Source organism: Pinus tabuliformis, chromosome 4_1 (assembly GCF_031772625.1).
Source record: "Pinus tabuliformis cultivar Carrire ecotype Pingquan chromosome 4_1, CPIR1, whole genome shotgun sequence".
In the NCBI taxonomy this organism is placed as follows: domain Eukaryota; kingdom Viridiplantae; phylum Streptophyta; class Pinopsida; order Pinales; family Pinaceae; genus Pinus; species Pinus tabuliformis.
In genome coordinates this window covers 143,104,176-143,123,873 of record NC_142303.1, presented here as the reverse complement: position 1 = coordinate 143,123,873, position 19,698 = coordinate 143,104,176, and the positions used below count along the sequence as shown (strand labels likewise).

Here is a 19,698-nt window from a genome sequence, read left to right as displayed (position 1 = left end):
TGTGAGAAAATATTCTCATTCCAGAAGGGAGTGCCAAAGACAGAGCCGCAGCGAGGCAGAAAGAAAGAGGAAGTTTTCAACAGTTCATTGAGATGGCACAATGCTAGACTTCGTGAACAGGACAGTAGGATGGAGCTTCCAACTACGTCATCTGGAAGGCAAGGATGTCCTTCCTTTTAGATGGATATTGCCTAAAATCCTATACTGATGTAGTGTAGCAGTTCCCCGGGATGCAGATCAGCCGAAAGAGTACAAGAAGGAGATGGCACGGGCAAAACGGTTGATCCTAGATGGAGTCCGGGATCATGTTGTTTCACATGTAGATGGCAAAGACAATGCTAAGCAAATGTGGGATGCTCTAGCCACATTATATCAGGGTACTTCCGAGCAGCGAAAGATATACCTAGAGGAGAAGTTGAGGCTCATCCGGACGCAGAAAGGGGAAAGCATAGACCCCTTCCTCACCAAAATTCATGAGGTTCGAGACTAGTTGTCAGGGGTTGGGGCAGCGCCTCAACCCACAGAGCTTGTGAGATTGGCACTTAGCAGTGTCTCTTAGTAATGGCAGGTCTTTGTCCAAATCATATGGGGCAGAGACAAGTTACCAAACTGGGACAAGATGTGGGTTGACTTGCAGCAGGAGGAATTGAGGCGAGCTCTTCTAAAGAGCTCCATTAGTGGCAACAACAGCAGATCAAAACAGGTGAAGGAGTAGGAGAATGTGGCCCTCGCATCTAAGGGTCGTAGTCAGGGACAGGGGGAGCCGAGGAAGAAGAAGAAGGACCTGTCGAAGGTCAAGTACTTCAGATGTGGTGAGCTTGGTCACTACATTAGCCAGTGTCCTATCAGGAAGAAGGACAAGGAGGAGAAGCATGACCAACAGGCAACTTCAGCAGAGATCGATAGGTTGTCTTCTAGGATGGAGGAAGACTTCACCATTTTTGTTGATATACCTCCAAGGGTGAGGTGGGGTGACTTGGTGTTGTAGCCCCAGAGTGCTACAGATGGGTAGGATCCTTGACGAGTCCACCTCATGGATCAATACCTTGCTACATGGGCCCACAGTATTCAGTGGCAAGATGGATCAGTGATAGTTGATGCAGTCAGATGCCAGAGTGATAGTGCAGAGACTAGTAGCAGTCAAATGTTGAAGAGCACAGCGCAGAGATGGCAATAGTGCAGTTGGAACAATGCAAAGTTAGTAGAAGTGCAGATTATTCAGTGACAGTGCAAATACTAGTAGCAGTCAGAGACTCGAGTGAAAAATGCATTATACTGATCACAATTGATTCAATATTTTGGATGCTTTTCAATTGCAACAACAACAAATGAGAGGGAGTTGCAGTGCAGATGCAGTGTTGGTCGCAGTTCGACAATGTCAGTAGCAGCGCAGATGCATCGCATATTAGAGTTGCACAGTGATTGGTGGGCAATATGGCTAGACATCAACAATGTGACAGGAGATGATACAAAGACATGGTGTTGCTACAAGGTGTGTAGTAGCACTAGAACACATTCCTTGGTAAGAGAGAGTGTTAGTTTTTGTAGCATCGGATGTGTTCTAGCCTTGAAATTTTGTGGAGAGGATAGAATACATGAGATCTCCAGAACTCAGAAATCGTTTCTGGAAATTCCACCTAGAATTGACTTAATTAGATTATTAACCAGATTTTAAATATTTCCTAAGTCTAAACTTAAGTAATATGGTTAATTAATCGGTATTAATTAAGTCAAGGTGTGAATGAGCTAGAAACTCGCATGGATCGATCCAGAGATGATCCTAGCCATTGATTAAGTTTTAATCTTGGTCGTTGGTGCTGCAACAGAGGATTATAAGAAGAGGTTGATGTGGTGATGGAAAAAACACTTGAGAGGTTCGATTTCTGAGTAGATCGATTTCCATAGTAGCAACAGTCAGTTGCTAGAGAGAGAGCTAGAGATCGAAACAACGTGATAGGGGAAGGAACAGTTAGTCCAAAGGAAATATTTCTAGATCCAGAGAGGAGGCAGCAAAAGGGCCGAGTTATCCCAAAGAGGTAGCACAGAGGCTCTGTGTAGTAACTTCAGCAAGGCAGATCGATTTGTTGGTGAGAAAAATCGTTGTCAATTCCAGAGGCCGGGCAGAGGTTCCAGAAGGCCGGAGAGATGATTTCCTCAGCCACTGGAGGCAGAAGGACTTCATCAGTGGCAGTTTCGAGCCATACGTGTGGGAGACAGTGTAAAGGAAACACAAAAGGGCTCACGCTGGGGTTTGGACAACCAGTTTGCTGAAGGCAAGTCGTGCCAGAGATTGCCTGTGGGAGAAGGGAAATTCCCTTCAGTATTTTGCCCATATTTTCTTACTATGGATTGCCAGTTTCGGACATCCAAATTGTACTCAGATTTTTCATTGCTGCATAATATTAAAACCCTCATCTGCTGCACCAATTTTTCCAAGTTGGGTTTTTCCGAGGACATTTGTCCAAAAGTAATTGTCTCATATTTTATGTGTGTGTGCTTGCATTTCTTCCAGCATTTATTCTTCCGCAGTTTTATTTGTGTAGATTGCAGTGTGATTTATTAAGTATTTTCCATAGCAAACAACAAATAAATTGTTAAATTAAATTAACAATTAGGAGAATAATTTTCAGTCGCTGCAATAGGATTCTAGTTTTCAGAATTTTCACAAGGGCAAGGGGATGCAGAAGTCCCTAGCATAGAGGTACCCATCTCTAAAATTACAAAAATAAAATATAAAGATAAAATCCCAACAATAACAATTCATCACATTCAAATTGATCATTGTGCAATCCAATCGACATGCTATAACCCTACCAATCTTGAAATCCTAAAAACTGTCGAGTCTTTTAAATTGTGAATGGAATATGAAATTTTACTTTCTCCATATGAAATATAATGAGATTGGAACCACTCTCAAACATCCTAAAACAACTAATGGTGATGTTAAATTTTTTAGTAAAAGGATATAAAAAGTAATATAAAGGAGAATGTCAATATTACTTTAAGAATTTAAGATTGTCGTTAATTAAAAAGCTCACATACTCCTCAAATCTCTATTCCCATCTTTGTTCTATCTTCATGGGTTATTGGACAAGGAGGGGAGCGTATCCCCTTTCTAAGAGAGGGGATGCCCGGATATCCATTGTTTGGGGAAACATTTCCCCATGGATTTCCCCGAGTTTTTCCAAAAGGCGATGTCAGGAAATGCTTCCTCGGGCATCTTCTTGTCCCCAGAGGGTGGGAAACATGTGGGATGCATCCTTGTGGAACTATGGGTTATTCAGAATTCCAAGGGAAATATCATCATAGAAAAATAATTTTCATTGATGTAACTGTCTCTAAGGTTTTTAAAATCTAACAGAGTCCAAACAATAATGAATGTGTAACAAATCCAATAGTAGATGAATGGTTGAAAAATGTTATTCCCTATTTCTACTTCTATTAAATAATTAAACATAATCACATTAAATTCTTAAAGGGAACACGATTGAAAGTGCCAATGTTTGATGGAAAAATAGGCATTGAGTGTTTTAAACTCGAGAAAAATGGTTGAGATAATGTTATAAAAGTCATACTGCTTGCACAGAAATGAAAAAATGGTTAGAGGCATGAAAGACCAAAATGTAAGAATCATGACGATAGAAGATTCTAATTTTAGTACAAGCAAGCAATATCATGTTCGACGTGTAGGATCAATAACTTGAAATGTTTTCATTGTATGTCATGTCACCAAAATTCAGAAAAGTAATAAAAAAATGGATTCTTACCAGGTGAACAGAAGTATCATAGCCTGTCAAAGTGTATTGACTCATTAGAAGTCCAAGGACAAAAATATATGGTTTACTATGAATCCCAACATCATTTTCACTGTTGAAGTGTGTGAAAACGAATTCAACACTAGCTCTCTGAGGGGCTACAGTGGGTATAAGAATCATAAGAATAATGACACCTGGAAAGTGAAGCTTGTTTTAGTCCTAAAAGTTGAATTCAACATGCAAAGTATTGAAACTCTATAGTACAAGTATATTTTCAGGCTCATATACTTACCAAGAATATTCCACACAGCGGCTAATTTTCCAAGAAAAGATAACCAGGAAATCGGAAAGCTATTTATAATTGCATGAAGTAAAAGGATGCCCCCATGAAGACCTATGACCACATATTTTGAAGCTTCATATCCACCTCCATTGATGCCTCCTGTACTAAGAAGGATAATTACTTGAAGCAATTGAGCAAGAGAGAAGTCTACACTTGTTGTCCCTGCCCACTGTGAAGTATAATAATCATAGCAATGATAGGAAACATTGCAAAGGTCACGAATATGAATTAGCACCCCGTCCACAAAACAAAATTATTGAAATTATAACCTTGGGCTATGACGAAAATGAGAATTCAACATACAACCAAAAATACAACTCCAAATTGTATAAGTCCTCGTCAGCAAATATGAAAGTAATTGATCGATTGGAAGAGTGTGATTTGACCAACCTGGCCAACTATGTTAAACCTGAAAGGCGCATAAAACATGTGTCAGGATAAAAACATTGGCCGTTAACAGTAAATGCAAGACTAAGTTGTGTCATGCCTCTAAAATTATTTTGCAACAACATTATGAAACATTCTCACTGCAATAATTTTTATACGCAACCATGTCCATACCAAACACTTAGGAACATCTCATTGAGCGTTTAGAGACATCATAAATGTCCTGCATAAGCTGCCACACTGATCGCTATTAAGCCTTCTAATGCTCAGATTGACAAGGCTATTGAGGGCTCCATAAGGAGCGGTATTATTTTGAATGAAAAGGCTTAATTGTAGAAATGGAGAAGTTTAGTATCTTGATTATTATTGTAAACACGCAGCTCATATTAAAACCATTATACATCCTATTGTTGAAGAACACACCATAAGCCCAACCTATCGACTTGGGGTTTTATTGAATGCAGTCGTTATCTTTAATAACCCTCACTAACACCAGTTGTTTATTAAACGCAACACTTCTATAAGGTTGTGGGCCATGTTAACATTTAAAATTTTTATCACAGCTTTATAAATTCAAAAAATATTATTTAATGTGGATGTGCTCATGACATTATGATGCTCACCAAAGGTTCCAATATAATAAGCAACATTACCATTGAGCATTCACCATGAAGGGAAGAAGGCATTTTTCAAGTTCTTCGCAAGAACAGTGTTAGAACGGCCATGGAAACCTTTTCTTACACAATCTCTTCGGTCCAATTTCATATAAATTTAGAGACAAGCGGATGGGCTTAATATACTAGGTAAAAAGGCTAGGTAAACTAAAGACCGATTACAACTTTATGTGAATGGAATTCCTGTTCGCATATCTAATGACTTGAAAAAAAATGTAAACTTTTGGAAGAGATTTCTATTAATATGAAAAAGTATTACATTAATATGAAAAAGCATTACATTGATAGCATACCTATTCCATAAAGCAAAAAGACTAATATGGGAGATCGGTTCTTCAACCAGCCGTACACAAAAAACCATGAAAACTACGAGTTGGAAAATAAGATACAAAACATAAGGACACATAACAAAATACTTTGTCTATTATCTATGTCCACCATTTCCCTAAAGCATTACAAAACTATTGATGATAACAACAAAAAGAACAAAATAAACCTCACTACGAGTAACTATTTCCCCCAATCATTGACCAAAAATAATGTAACAACCCCTAGTTAAAAGTTCATGTAATAAAAGTTAATAAAGGAAAAATAAGACCACGGTTAAGGAACACTTATTCCAAGTTGAATGTTAGGCAAAGATATCCTAGTGGGCATCATTGGATGTGTTTATAGCTAAGGGAAATTGGCAAAGGCAATGGCTAAGGCATTAAAAAGACAAAAATGTATTTTGGCACATTTATTTATGAAAATAAAGGAAAATAAGAGAAAAAGAAGGTGAAAGGTTACAGATTGCATGTGAGGAGGAAATTGAAGGAAAATAATGGAAAATGAAGAAAATAGAGGCCTCATTAATAAAAAGGCTTTTGAGGATTAATTCATGGCTTTTGTCAGTTCAGTGTTAGAGCTTTCTCATGATTCTCACTCTTGGACACTTAGAGTTTTCTTGGAGCATTCTAACTTTGCAGCAAGGAAGGGAAAAACAAACACAGAAAGGACAAGAAAAAGAAAGGAAAGCAAAGAGCAAGCAAGGAAGAGTAGAATCAAGCACCTTCAATAGAAATACTTGCAAGTAACATATTGCATGTGAGATTTCCTAGCTGGTTTTGACATGCATGCTTTGCATGTTGGTATTTGGTTCTCTGGCTGTCAGTGGCATGGTCTTGCCGGGTTATGAAAGTGGTTTTTAGCCTTGCCTTTTTCGGATAGGCATGGTCTAATGGGATTGTTTCTCAGTTTTGAGCTTTGGAATTGTTGGATGGGTTCGGAATCCTAGGCAAAAGTGGTCTCAGGAAAATTCCCAAAGGCCTAGGAATCCCTTGATCGATTTTGGCAGGATACACGGTAAAGCCTGAGGGTAGGGTCTCAATTTAGGGCCGAGTGATCCGATGTGGATTGCGGTAAAGCCTGAGAAACAAGGAGACAAAAATTTCCTCAATGATAGTGATGGAGTCTAGAGGCATTCCCATCTCAGTTTGGTTTTGTGATCTCAGTACCGGTTTTGGTGAGATCACGGTTTGGTGAGGGTGGAGATGGTTTAACCTCTGGATTCCCTTGGTTGTTTTTGGATTGGTTTATCCATGAGATCCCACATTCATGCTTGGAATATGGCACAGGGGTGACTAGTTGAAAGAAATATTTGGTTCAGCCATGTCTATGGTCGGGTGGTACGTGGAAGTCCCGAACCTGGTTGGCTCTTGCCTATGTTTAATAAAAGCTAAGTTCTCTTGCTTTTGTACTTGTTATTATGTGGCCTTAATGGTTGTTATCTCATTGTTATTTACATGGTTTAATGTTGGTTATAAGCATGGTTATATGGCTAGTTATAGTCATGGTTATTTCATGTATTTACTTGTAACTAAAAGGATAATGGATGCAAGACCTAATTGATGTCAAAACAGTTAAGGGAAGAGGGTGGCGATCCTTCTTGTCAAGTCTCATATGAGTTATCAGTCATTTATGCTTTGTCTTGTATTCATGTCCTGTAGATTGCATTGATGCCAAGTGTTTCACAGAATGTCAGTCCTGGTTGGGGATGGTTAGGCCTAGTCCTGGAGCCAGTTTTTGGCTTGCAAGTCTTGTTGTCATGTAAATTATGGATTCTAAAAGCTACAGGGGTTTCTGGGCTTGAAAAGTGGCATAAATCTCGAAGTCACAGGCACAGGTCTAAGGAGAAAAGTCCCCAGACACACCCATGCCTTGTTGTGGGAGCATCTGGTCCTAGACGCACCCTTGTCCATATCAAGGGAGTGTCAAGGGGTTTGATGTACTAACAACTCAGTGGGACCCAGGGATTGGTCATGGGGATGACTCGGAAGGATTTTGGGAGTCCTATAACAAGTATAGAAGGTTTGTGTTGTGTGTTTCTGTCGATTCCACTTCATTAAAGTCACCTACGAGGTCGAGTCTTCTCATAGTAGCCTCTCATCTCATGTTTACCCCAGGTAAGCCGGTGAAAGTGGGTAGATATGAGGGGAGGCGTTGTTACAAGGTGGTACCAGAGCAGGTTGCGTTCTCTGTGGGAAAAGTTCAATGTTGTCAAGGTCATTGTTGTCATGCATGGGATCAAGGTATATTGTTGGTATGGTCATGCATGATGTTATGTGTTGATAATGTTACATATCCATATATGCTTATGTTTATACATGTACATGCTAATGTGGACTGATCTTGTAGATGAGATAAGCCTCCCCTGAACAACAATAAGGTATGGATTTTATTTTGGTATCTATTTGGTTTTTCTAACATGATATACTTGTAGGAAGAAGAGAATCAAGGATGATGAGAAAAATGGTAGACTATAGCTCTCATGAATCTCCTTACAGATCAATTGGGCAACAAGGAGATGAACATTCTCCTGGTATGGCAGATACATTGAGGAGCTTGAGGGTTGAAATCAGAAGTTGCAAGGCAGATAATGACAGGTTGGTTGAGGCTCAGGAAAGACTTGCAAGGGCTTAGGAAAAGCAGATAGAGGTTAATGCAGCTATCCTTCAGAGCTTGTTAAAGTTGCAGAAACAAGGACAGATGAGGATCAGTCAGGAGCAGGAAGAAAAGACCAATGGAGCCTATGGTAGTAGGTCTCGGTCCAAACATAGGTTGGATAGAGAGGACACAGTTAGAGGTGGCAGATCATTGGACACACCTGACAGGAGGACTGGTATGTATGGGCATCATTCTGGTTCCTCTTCTAGGAGACATTACTGTAGTCATCACCATCATCATCCTTACAGGAAGGGTGAGTACTTGCCTGAGGAGTTTAAGAAAGTCAAGCCGCCTACATTCGATGGAGAGATGAAGAAGTCAGAAGATGTTGAGGCATGGTTGCTTGGGTTGAAGAAATTATTCAGATTGCATAGCTATACAGAGAACATGAAAGCAAAGATAGCCACTTTTAGTCTTAAAGGGAAAGCAGATATCTAGTGGGAGGATGTGAAGAATGTTAAAGGTATTCGGGAGGATGACTTGACTTGGAATGAGTTTGAGAGGCTTTTCAAGAAGATTTGTCGTAAAGGTACTATGATGAAAGAGCTAAGGAGTTTTATGAGTTGCATATGGGTTCCATGACAGATGATGAGTATACTAGCAGGTTCTTGGAGTTGTTGAGATATGTGCCTTACCTCAAGGAGGAGAAGGCCAAGGTTCAAAGATTCATCAGTGGACTGCCAGTAGCATACAAAGACCAGATTGAGTTTGATGAGCCTAGATCGTTGGAGGAGGCCATCCGAAAGCTGAAACATTATTATGACCAGTCGAAGCACAAAGTTGAGCCTAAGTGTGACTTCAAAGGAAATGAAAAAGTTAAAGGAAAATGTCCACCAAAGCGGGAAGACCTCAAGATGCAGGTGAGAAAGAAAATGTGGTCCCTTACAAGAAGTTCAATACAGTTGAGAAGGGACATGGAGAGCAATAGACTAGAGGCAATGGTAGATCACCGTTGCAGTGTTCGATATGTGGCAAGGATCATCGAAAGAGGGATTGTCTGCAGTATCGGGGTGGTAGACCCCAGATCTATAGTGCTCAGGAAGTGCATACAGTTGGGGATGTTGGTCATAGCATTCCTAGGATTTATGCATCTATGGACAATAGGAATGTAGATCATCAGGCATCTATCATTGAGATGGATAGTAAGCTTTGTGATCAATTTGTTTCTATTTTGATTGATCTTGGATCTAATTATAGTTATATTAATCCTGACCCAGTGGATAACTGTGGTTTGAGAAAAGAAGTACATGCAGAATCTTGGTTGGTGCAGTTGGCTACAAGTATGAAGAAGAGAGTTCTCCATTGGGTAAGAGCTTGTTCATTTGAGTTAAATGGTATGCCTACAGCAGCACATTTGAATGTACTGCCATTAGGATCGTATAACATGCTTTTGGGTATGGATTGGTTGTACCTTCACAGGACCAAAGTGGATTGCTTCGACAAGGCCATTGAGTGTCTGGATGATAATGGGGAAAAGAGAATTTTGCAGGGAAAGAAGAAGCCTACATCAGTGAGGATGGTTACCGCTATGCAGGCTAAGCGTAGTTGCAGAAAAGGTTGTGTGATGTTTGCAATGCATATATCTAGTGACAAGGGTAAAGATGTTGAGGATGCAAAAATCTTCAAGAGGTACCATGTATTGCAGCAGTATCAGGATGTGTTTCCAGCAGAGATTCCAGAGTTACCTCCTCACAAGGAAGTATATTTCTCTATTGAGTTGGTGCCAAGGGCAACACCAGCATCGCAGGCACCTTATAGGATAAGTAACCCAAAGCTAGTAGAGTTGAAATTGCAGTTAAAGGAGATGCTTGACGAGGGATACATTAGGACAAATGTATCACCTTGGGGTGCACCAGTGTTATTCGTAAAGAATAAATATGGTACTCTCAGATGTGCATTGATTACAGGAAACTGAACAAGGTGACAATCAAGAACAGGTACCCATTGTCGAGGATTGATGATTTGTTTGATCAGTTGAAGGGAGCAACAGTGTTATCTAAGATCGACTTGAGATCAGGATACCATCAAGTATGCATCAAGGAAGAGGATATCTACAAGACTGCCTTCAGGACCAGGTATGGGCATTATGAGTTTGTTGTAGTTCTATTCGGTTTGACTAATTCCCCAACTACATTTATGTGTTTGATGAATAGTGTGTTGCATCCTTATCTGGACAAGTTTGTTATTGTATTCATTGATAACATCTTGATATACTCCAAGAATGAAGAAGAGTGTGCCAAGAATTTAGCACTAGTGTTGAGATTTCTAAGAGAGCATCAGTTGTATGCCAAGCTTAGCAAGTGTAGCTTCTTTCAAACAAAGGTGCATTACTTGGGACATGTTGTTTCCAAGGAAGGCATAGCAATAGATCTAGAAAAGATAAGGGCCATCATGGAGTGGGAAGCTCCTAAGAATTTGGATGAGGTGAGATCATTCATGGGATTGGCAGGTTACTACAAGAGGTTCATCGGGAACTTCTCATGCATTGCATATCCTATGACATCCTTGCAAAGGAAAGGTAAGAAGTTCGAATGGACAGAAGAATGTGTAGCTAGTTTTGAGCAGTTGAAGCAGTTGTTGACCAATGCTCTAGTCCTTAAGATTGCAGATCTGAATAAAGAGTTTGTAGTGTGTACATATGCATGTAAAAGAGGACTTGGTGGAGTCCTTATGCAAGAGGGACAGGTGGTGTGTTATGAGTCCAGGAAGTTGAATGAGCACGAGCAGAACTACGTGACTCATGATCTTGAGTTGGCAGCTATTATTCATGCCTTGAAGATGTGGAGGCATTATCTTCTTGGCAGGAGATTTGTATTGATGAGCGATCACAGTGGGTTGAGATACTTGTTTGACCAGCCAAATCTAAATGCCAGGCAAGCTAGATGGTTGGCTACCCTTAGTGAGTTTGACTTCGAGATCAGATACATTAAGGGAAAGGAGAACCAGGTTGCAGATGCTCTTAGCAGGAAGGTACAAGTGAATCATATAGAAGCTATGAGCTCTTATGGGACAGAGTTACAAGATAGGATCTTGCAGGCAAGACAGCGAGATGATAGGTATATGGAGATTATGCACATGTTACAGCAAAGTACAAGTACAGGTATAGGCACAGGTACAGGTATAGATACAGGTGATCAAGATGTAGACTATCATCTCACAACAGATGGTTTGGTGAGATTCAGGGACAAGATCTATGTGTCAGATTACAGTGAGCTCAAGAAAGGATTACAGTGTTTGCATTTAATCCTTTGCCATAATAATGGTCAACTTAACTAAAAATCATTATTTTCTCCTAATAAAACACTGTTATCCTTTACAAATTGACCATTTTCTAATTACGCCTGTCACAACAATTCTCGAAATGATACTGCAAGCAAAATCCCAATAGACAGTGACCTCCAATCATCATCATTTCCGAGTAACTCTCTCTAAATTTCCTTAGTAATTTTGTTTTTCCTAATGGCTTCCCATAAAGGAAAATCAAAAGTTCCTGTAGATAATCCTCTATTGCCCCCTATCATTAACTTGGACGAACTCCCACTAGTTGACACTCAGTTTAAAATTGTAGAGACCAATTGTGAATTCGACATGTACAAAATTCATAATTGGGCATTTCAAAAATATGAAGACACCAGTGATGAATTATATTTTTGGGAATCCCTACTACCCCAGTTTTGTTTCCCTCAAACCCATCATTTTCCAGAATTCGTCGCCTAGTGTGGAGCTCGATATCTTCCTAGCCAAAGAGTTGTAATCGCTCAGAACAATGAAACTCTTTTCCATATAACAGCTGAGTCAATTTGCCAAGCCCTCCAACTAAATCCTCAAGACTCTTTACACCCTTTTTCTTCTGATGCTCTAATGGAAATCTATCAAAAACTTTCTTTCTCACAGAGAGCTCACATATTTGAGTCATTTTTACCAGAAAACTCAAAATTACCCAGAACAAACCCACCTTATCCCTCTGAAATGTTTCTTGAGATGTCTAGGTAGGTTATCTCCTTAGTGTCTTTTCTGTTAAGATATCCCTGTGATCAATGGGTTGATGAACTCATTTTGGGTTTTCTATCAGTGTTCTCTTCTGATAAAAAACCTTCAATTATGTTGAACTACAGTCAGTTTCTTTCCAATGTAATCCATTATCAATTTTTAAAGTTCAGCGTTGAAGGATCATTTAAGCATCAGTCAGTCTTGGTTTACTTGTTCTTGTATCGTCAATCAAAAAGATTCAACTTTCCTTTACAAAAGTTGGTTATTGAAGGTAAACCTCGATAAGTGATCCATTGGACATCTTTAGTGAGAAGAACCTTTGAAGAGTTTTCTTTCAATGATTTTGTTAATCAATTCTTGTATATAGCTACTTATTCGTTAAAAAGTGATGCAATCCCCAGGGTTTCAACAGAGAACAAGATAATTTTGCATGAGTGAGCAGACTAAGGTTGGCAACTGGTATTTATACCAGAATTTCACTGAACTCAGGATTTATGGTTGTGAGCTTCAACCATATAAATTTCCGGTGTTCCTCCCCATAAGGATTTTTAAACTTGAGTATGTTAGATAGATGATGAACATGGATGAGGTTCATTTTGTTTCCAGAAAACAAAATCTCAGTTTAAATTGAAAACACGGGTTGCTCCATTCATAGTCAACACTAAAGCTACAGAAAAAGAAGTCAAGGACTTATTGAGCCAGATGAAGTTTAAGTTCAGTTTTAATTGGTCATATGATCCATTAGGAGTAATCTCATCAATGAGAATTGCTCAAAAATATGCACCATATATGCATGTGGAAAAACTTGAAATTGAGCAATATGCCAACAAGGAAGAATGGGCAGAGAATACATTGCAGGAGATTGAGGAGCCAGTTTCCAGTCAAACAACATTGGAAACTCCAAGGATGACAAAAAAAGAGCTAAAGAGACCAAGAGAAAGTATATCTCCAGCAGGGTCAGAGTTACAGAAATCAACATTTAAAGTATTCAAAAGGAGGAAAACTATAAATCTTGATGAAGAATCTTCAGAAGCTCAAACTTCTGAAGAGCTTACTACAGTTGTACTATCAACACAATCTCCTTTTTCATTACAACAAATTCTTGAAGCCACATTGGATTCTCCTTCTTCTCCTTCTTCTCCAAAACAACAAAGTATTTTTGCAAAATTCTTAGAAATGAAGAAGAAAAATGAGGCCCTAAAGACTTCCACATATGCAAAGTTCTAGAAGCAGTCTTCCACAACTCAGACTAGATTACTTTCTGCCCTTGACAATGAAAAAGGTCAGTTCCAATTAGCATTTTTGGAACCAAAGGTCCCTGTTCCTAAAAGTGTTGAAGATTATAAAAAAAAATTGTTTTCATTTGACACCAAGCAAACACATCCTATTGATCAGATTGACCTTCACAAGCAAGTAGGAAAAATGATATATTCATCTTTGACAAGTTATGCCATGGCGGCTTCTAAGCTATAGGCTTCTTTGAATAACATTCATTCCAAATTAAAATTGGAAAATATGTCATCCCTAGCAAAAGACACTGAAATCAAAGGGCTTGAATATTTAGATATAAAATTAGGATTAGATCCTAAAGATATAAGGAAGCTAAGGAAATAATCAAACGCAGAAACGTTGATATTCAAGCATTGATGAAACAGTTGAGGCTGCCAACAACTGAACATCCATAGGCTCAAGAAATAAATCAGTTAGAGAAAGAGAAAGAGAATATGTTTCGAATGATTGTCGAGCAGAACATACAAATACAAAAGACGAAAGCAGAAACGAAAAAGTTAATCAAGGAAAGAGAACTACAACTCAGTACTGGAGTAGAAAATTCTACAGTGGTGACTTCAACAGTAGGTATTTCTACAACAATAGTGTCCACAGCAGAGACAGAGCCTGCTAGCCAAAATTCAGCAGAGCAGTTGTCAAAAGCTATGGGAGACTTGTCATTAAAAGATATAGAAATTGAAAAACCTAGAACTCAACTGGAGAAAATTCAAAATGACAAGATAAGAGCTGATAATACTATCTAGCGGAAGTTCAGAAAAATTTCAGATTAACCAGACAAATAGTGAGAATGGGTCATTCATTGCTCAGACATTAGCCGAGGCAAAGGATAAGACATGGATTGATATGAATTCTACCATGATTGAACTTTGGACATTTATTCAAATTATTTTTGAACAAGAGGAGTTAGTGCAAAGATCAAAAGTAGTCATCACAGGAATCAAAGAAGATTTGGAGCACATGCTTAGCACATCTAATAAAATAATTGAAGTACTCAATTCTAAAACAAAAGAAGAACTAGAATAATTTGGAATTGAGGACAAAAATGATATTTTCCTTGAGGTAAGAAGGGTTTTGACAAAAAGAAATTTGATGTTACAATTAGAGAATATATGTCAAAACTTGGAAGCACTGATTAAAAAGTTTCACGGAGAATTTAATATTTTGCATCAAAAGGGACTTCCAGCTCTATGACATTCTAGTGGCCAATTGATTCCACTAGAAGATTATCAGTACAAATTGCACCAAATAGCAACAAATAGAACCAAATTTGCCAGAGTAAAAGGGATAATCAGTGTAAATCATTCCTAGAAGGCCTAGATTATGATCTTTTCATTAAGAATGAAGTTGATCGTTTGTTCATTACTAGGCCAACTTTTGAAAAATACGCAGAAGTTGATGAGGCATGTAGGAGAGTAACACAATTTTCTATCCCAGATGATAAAAGATGGGATAAGTTACTTGAACTCATTGAATAAAACAAAATGCAAGGAATTCAGTGACTAGTCACAAGAAAAGAAGGAGTAGTAAGCTGAAAAGGAGTATAGCAGAAAGCAAAAAATTCAGTTAAAGGAAGTAGTCATCAAACAATACCCTTAAATTGTGTCTTGATTATTTGAATCAGTTTAGAATAGCTACTTTCTAGTTTTATTTTTGTAAATCTAAAACAGTTTCAGATATTATCTCATTTTGTAATAAATTTTAGTTTAGATCTAAGATATTTTGGAATTAGATTCTATAAGTATTGGGTAATTCGAAGAAGTTAGGGTTGAACCCTTGTAATGAACCAGTGACATGATTGTAATGTTCAAAGCTATTTTTGAAGATAATTGAAGGATTCTGGATTCATTCTAAACAACTTGTGTATCTATGTGAGTTTTCCTTGTTATCAATTATGTTTTTCATATTTATTTCTGCACATGTTCAAGGTAACATAGAAGTTTGGGCAAGGCTAGATTGAATATCAATCTCCCTGAAAGCCCCTGCAAAGTTATAATTATTAAAAGAGATTAATTAACTGAACAATTTGTCTTAGTTAATTCCTCTAAATCTTTTAATTGTTTCCTTCTGTCATCTCTTGAATGTGTATTGTTTGGTTGTAGAAAACTTCTACACGCATCTACTGTATATGATAAATTAGATGTTCAATATGAATGTTTAATCATTATATACTTTCTTTATTTATTCCTTTTAAATAAATTTAAAGATTAATTCTGTTAGGAATGAAAATCAACCCTTTATTTTTCTCAAAAATACTTAGAAATTACATATGTTTAAAGGTTTAATGCACTGGTCATCCATTTAAATCAAAACCTTACTTAGATGCTTTGGCACAGTTCCCCAGCCTAGAACTGTCTACAAAGATACAACATCAGATTGGTGTTGTTGCCAGGGAACAAATATTGAAGTTTGTTTCCTTGAGACAACGATCAAACTTGCCTCTTAATGGTGAATAAGAGGTCAGTAGGCTAAAATCCTTCACCTGACAACTCTACATATTAAATTTGGCTTCATGCAGGCATACCAGATCTCAGTCAGATCCAAATCTTTTCTCTCCTTTATCAGATCTAAAGAGATTAGTAATAATTGCATCTATTAGATGTAGGTTAGAAGCCTCTCTTGTTTCTTCTGCCTTTGTTTTATTTGAAGTACCCTCACAATCTGACCCTTCTCAATCAACTCCAATACCTGCTGAATTATCAGATCTTCCTCCAAATGTTTTAGAACTCCTTTCTAGAGGAGTAGATCTTCAAACTGCACTATTAGTTCATCAACTTGAGGCCTTTGAAATTATTCCCATTTGGAACTTTCTGATAGTGAAGAAGATCCCAAACTTTCTCTTTATGAATTTAAACTAGTTGATTTTAAATCTTCTATTATACATACTTATCCCTCTACTTTTGCTAAACCTAAAGAGGAGCTTAGTATTTATACTAATCCTCTAGCTTTTGAAGATCCTGAAAAGGTTTTACCTGAAGTTCAGAAATTGGTTATTAATCCTCAATTTTTCTAGAATTCCAAACCTTCATTACAACCATCTTCCAGTAAAGTTGTTTCCCCAAACAAGACAACTCTATTACAGCGTCAAATGGCTGGTTTTCAACCAATTGTAGCAGCACAGTATGCAGCCTTAGTTCTTCCACCAACAACCCAAGTTCATGCTTTTCCTTATGCGTATTTGAAACATTTACCTAGATTTAATGGAGAAATGGGTTCATCTGTTGAACATCACTTGGTTGCATTTCTAGATTTTGCTGACAACATGAATATTGAGCATGAAGATGTTTACATTAGACTTTTTGTTCAATCATTAGAAGGAAATGTTAGAATATGGTTCAAACAATTACAAGAAAATTCTATTAATTCATGGGCTGAACTAATCAACATTTTCAAGAATTAGTGGGGAATAAAAAATGATCATGTTTACTATTTAACATAATTTGAAGATTTGAGAAGGAATCCTAGTGAACCTGTTGTTGATTTCATTAAGAGATTCAATAAAATTTATAATAAGATGCCCCCAGATTGTAAACCTCCAGTTACAGCTGCTAAAGTTAGGTTTTCCAAATCATTTGAAGATGATTTTGTTGTAATGCTTAGAGAGAGAAAATCTGAAACTTTAGCAAACATGCAAAATAATGCAATTGAAGTCGAAGCTAATAGGTTAGCATCTAGTAAATTGAAAGCAAAGGGAGGAAAGGCTGAAAAGAAAATGAAAGTTAGAGAGGAAAGCACCCCATCATCAAAAACCAAACATGAAGAACACAAAATTGATGAAATGTTGATTTTTAATGTACCTTGGACAAGTGGTTTCCCATGGGTTAGTATCTACCTAGGGTAAAGTGTCCAAAATAATTATTTTCCTAAGTGTGACTTTATAAAGTGAAAGTGACTTTATAAGTGGTAAAGTCAATGTTAAATTATAATGTGAAAAGTGACTTTAGACATAAAGTACAATGTGGGTAATTTATTTAATGGGTGATTTAAAAAATAGAAAATGAGAATTAAATGCACTTTTATTCTCATCCCTTTATCTAAGTGAATTTGAGCCATTGGATCTTAGGATTGCCCAAAAGTCATTTAAGGAAACAAAAGGGGGAAAAGAAAAGAGAGACTGCATGCATTCATTATTCATGAGCAGATTGGAGAAAGGAGGCTGAGAGCTAGAGAAAAGTTCTGAAGGAGAATTTGTTGCAGCAAGTTGAAGGAGTAATTTCTGGGCAAAGCTGGGCACAGAAATCAAGGCCTAGAAAACAACAGAAGGTACAGTACAAACAACATTTAATGTTGTGAGTTGCACACTATTCGAGAGAAGTTTTTGAGAAAAAAGAAAAAATTGAAAAAAAATCGTATAGTCCATACAGTCTGTAGGGAATCCGTACAGTGGTATCCGTATAATACATATTTTCAGCTTCAAGTGGGCACAAAAATCGAGGCAAAATGGGCACAATTTTCAAGGAGTTTTGGGCTGAAGAGATAAGTTGTATTTTATTGTTTTGTTTTGTCTGCAAATGTATTTTTCCTGAACTTGAAAGTTAAATAAATTTTAAGATCTCTCTAACAAGTTTTCCCTGGAGAAGATTGAAGAGGTTTTGCCTGGGTCCAAGTTGACCAAAAATCTGTGTATTTTTATGTGTGTTGCTGGTCTGTTTATGTCCATATTTATTTTTAGCATTTGTTGACAGTCCCATGTGTTTTAATTCGAAAATTTCATTTCCAGAATTCTATATGTTGAATGTATGTTTATGGGAAAGGGCATTTAACTGAATGGGAGTGATAAGGTGAAATTAAAATCGGGTTGGGGTTGCAGGAAACATTTTAGTCATCAAATTTCAACATGAAATAACCTCTCTAGTAAGAAATCTGTCTAACAGAATCTCAAGAATGGAAGCACAACCTAGAGTAGCCCAACAAGTTGCAAATAGACCACAAGTTCAATATAGAAGACCTTTTCAACCTCAAATTTTGCAAAAACCAAACACTTATCAACAAATGCAACCTCCCTTAATTATTGATGATCAAGATCCTGAAGAAACTGTTACTATTAATACAAATGATATCAAATATTTTGAAGTTCCATCATCTCATAATGTTATTATTCCAATCAGTCAATATTAGTCTCTAATTCAAAATCAAGAAAACTCCCAAATTTCTAAATATCAAGCTTTTTCTGAATTCCTAATTGTTGAATTAAATCGAAGGTATGACTTAAGACTAAGACCAGGACTTGGTAGACTAGTCGAAAAGGTTACCTTTGATGAAACTCAAGTAAAAACAACCGAAACACAAACATCATCATTTCAACCATAGAATCAGTTACAAGAATAGAATACTTCTGGAAAATTTGTTCCAACTGTTTTTAATGTTGAGAAAGAGTTAGAAAGAGTTAAAATTCCAATTCCAGTATCTAAACTCTCCAAAAATCTAGGTTATAAACATCAAGTCTCTAAATGGATTCAATATTCAAGTGTTGATGCAGAGGGGGATGTCATTAGCTTACAGGATGAAAAACCTTCAGTTGTTTTTGGTCCTAGTTCAGATATGATTGATGAAAGTGTACCTCCTTTTTATGTAACTTTGAAAGTTCGTGATTACCTTTTATACAATTGTATGTTAGATTATGGGACTTCCCATAATCTAATGCCTAAAGTAATCATGGATCAACTTCAATTGCAAATCACTAGATCATATCATGATTTGTATACTTTTGATTCCAAGAAAGTACCTTGCTTGGGATTAATTAAGGATTTAGTTGTAACACTTCCTTAGATCCCTGTGAAAAGTATAGTCTTGGACATAGTTGTTACAGATATTCCCCCAAAATTTGGAATGTTATTATCTAGATCATATTGTGTTAATTTGGGAGGAACTCTACAATTGGACATGTCCTATGCTGCAATCCTAGTCTATGGAGGTGAACATCTAAGACTATACCGAGAAGAAAGATTTATCAGTACAATTTGTAAAGAAAATCAGGCAATTAATCATCCCATTTATGCAATTGATCAAGATTTTGGATGCTTTACTCTAGCTGCTAATGATCTTCCAAATCCTCAAATCAACATTGAAGAAACTGTCAATACACCTCACTTTTCAAATACTAACATTTGGAAAATGTATTTTGATGGAGCATTTTCTGAAGATGGAGCTGGGGCTAGAATTGTACTCATTTCTCATGATAAGAAAAATATAACCCAATCCTTTAAATTAGATTTTGAAGTCACAAATAATGTGGTAGAATATGAAGCCCTAATTTTAGGATTCGAGTTAGCTAAGA

The 19,698-nt window shown here is 37.3% G+C and overlaps 1 protein-coding gene across 1 annotated transcript in view; it reads right to left on the bottom strand.

Moving 5' to 3' along the window:
* Positions 1-3,692: 3,692 nt before the first annotated feature.
* Positions 3,693-19,698, bottom strand: part of LOC149174611 (amino-acid permease BAT1 homolog) — a 141,901-nt gene continuing 125,895 nt past the window's right edge. Inside the window, exons 4-6 of the mRNA XM_089420898.1 lie at positions 4,489-4,507; positions 4,048-4,267; positions 3,693-3,949 (exon numbers count right to left, since the gene is read on the bottom strand). Of these exons, the coding sequence (XP_089277024.1) occupies positions 3,693-3,949; positions 4,048-4,267; positions 4,489-4,507 (496 nt within the window). The remainder of the gene's footprint in view (positions 3,950-4,047; positions 4,268-4,488; positions 4,508-19,698) is intronic.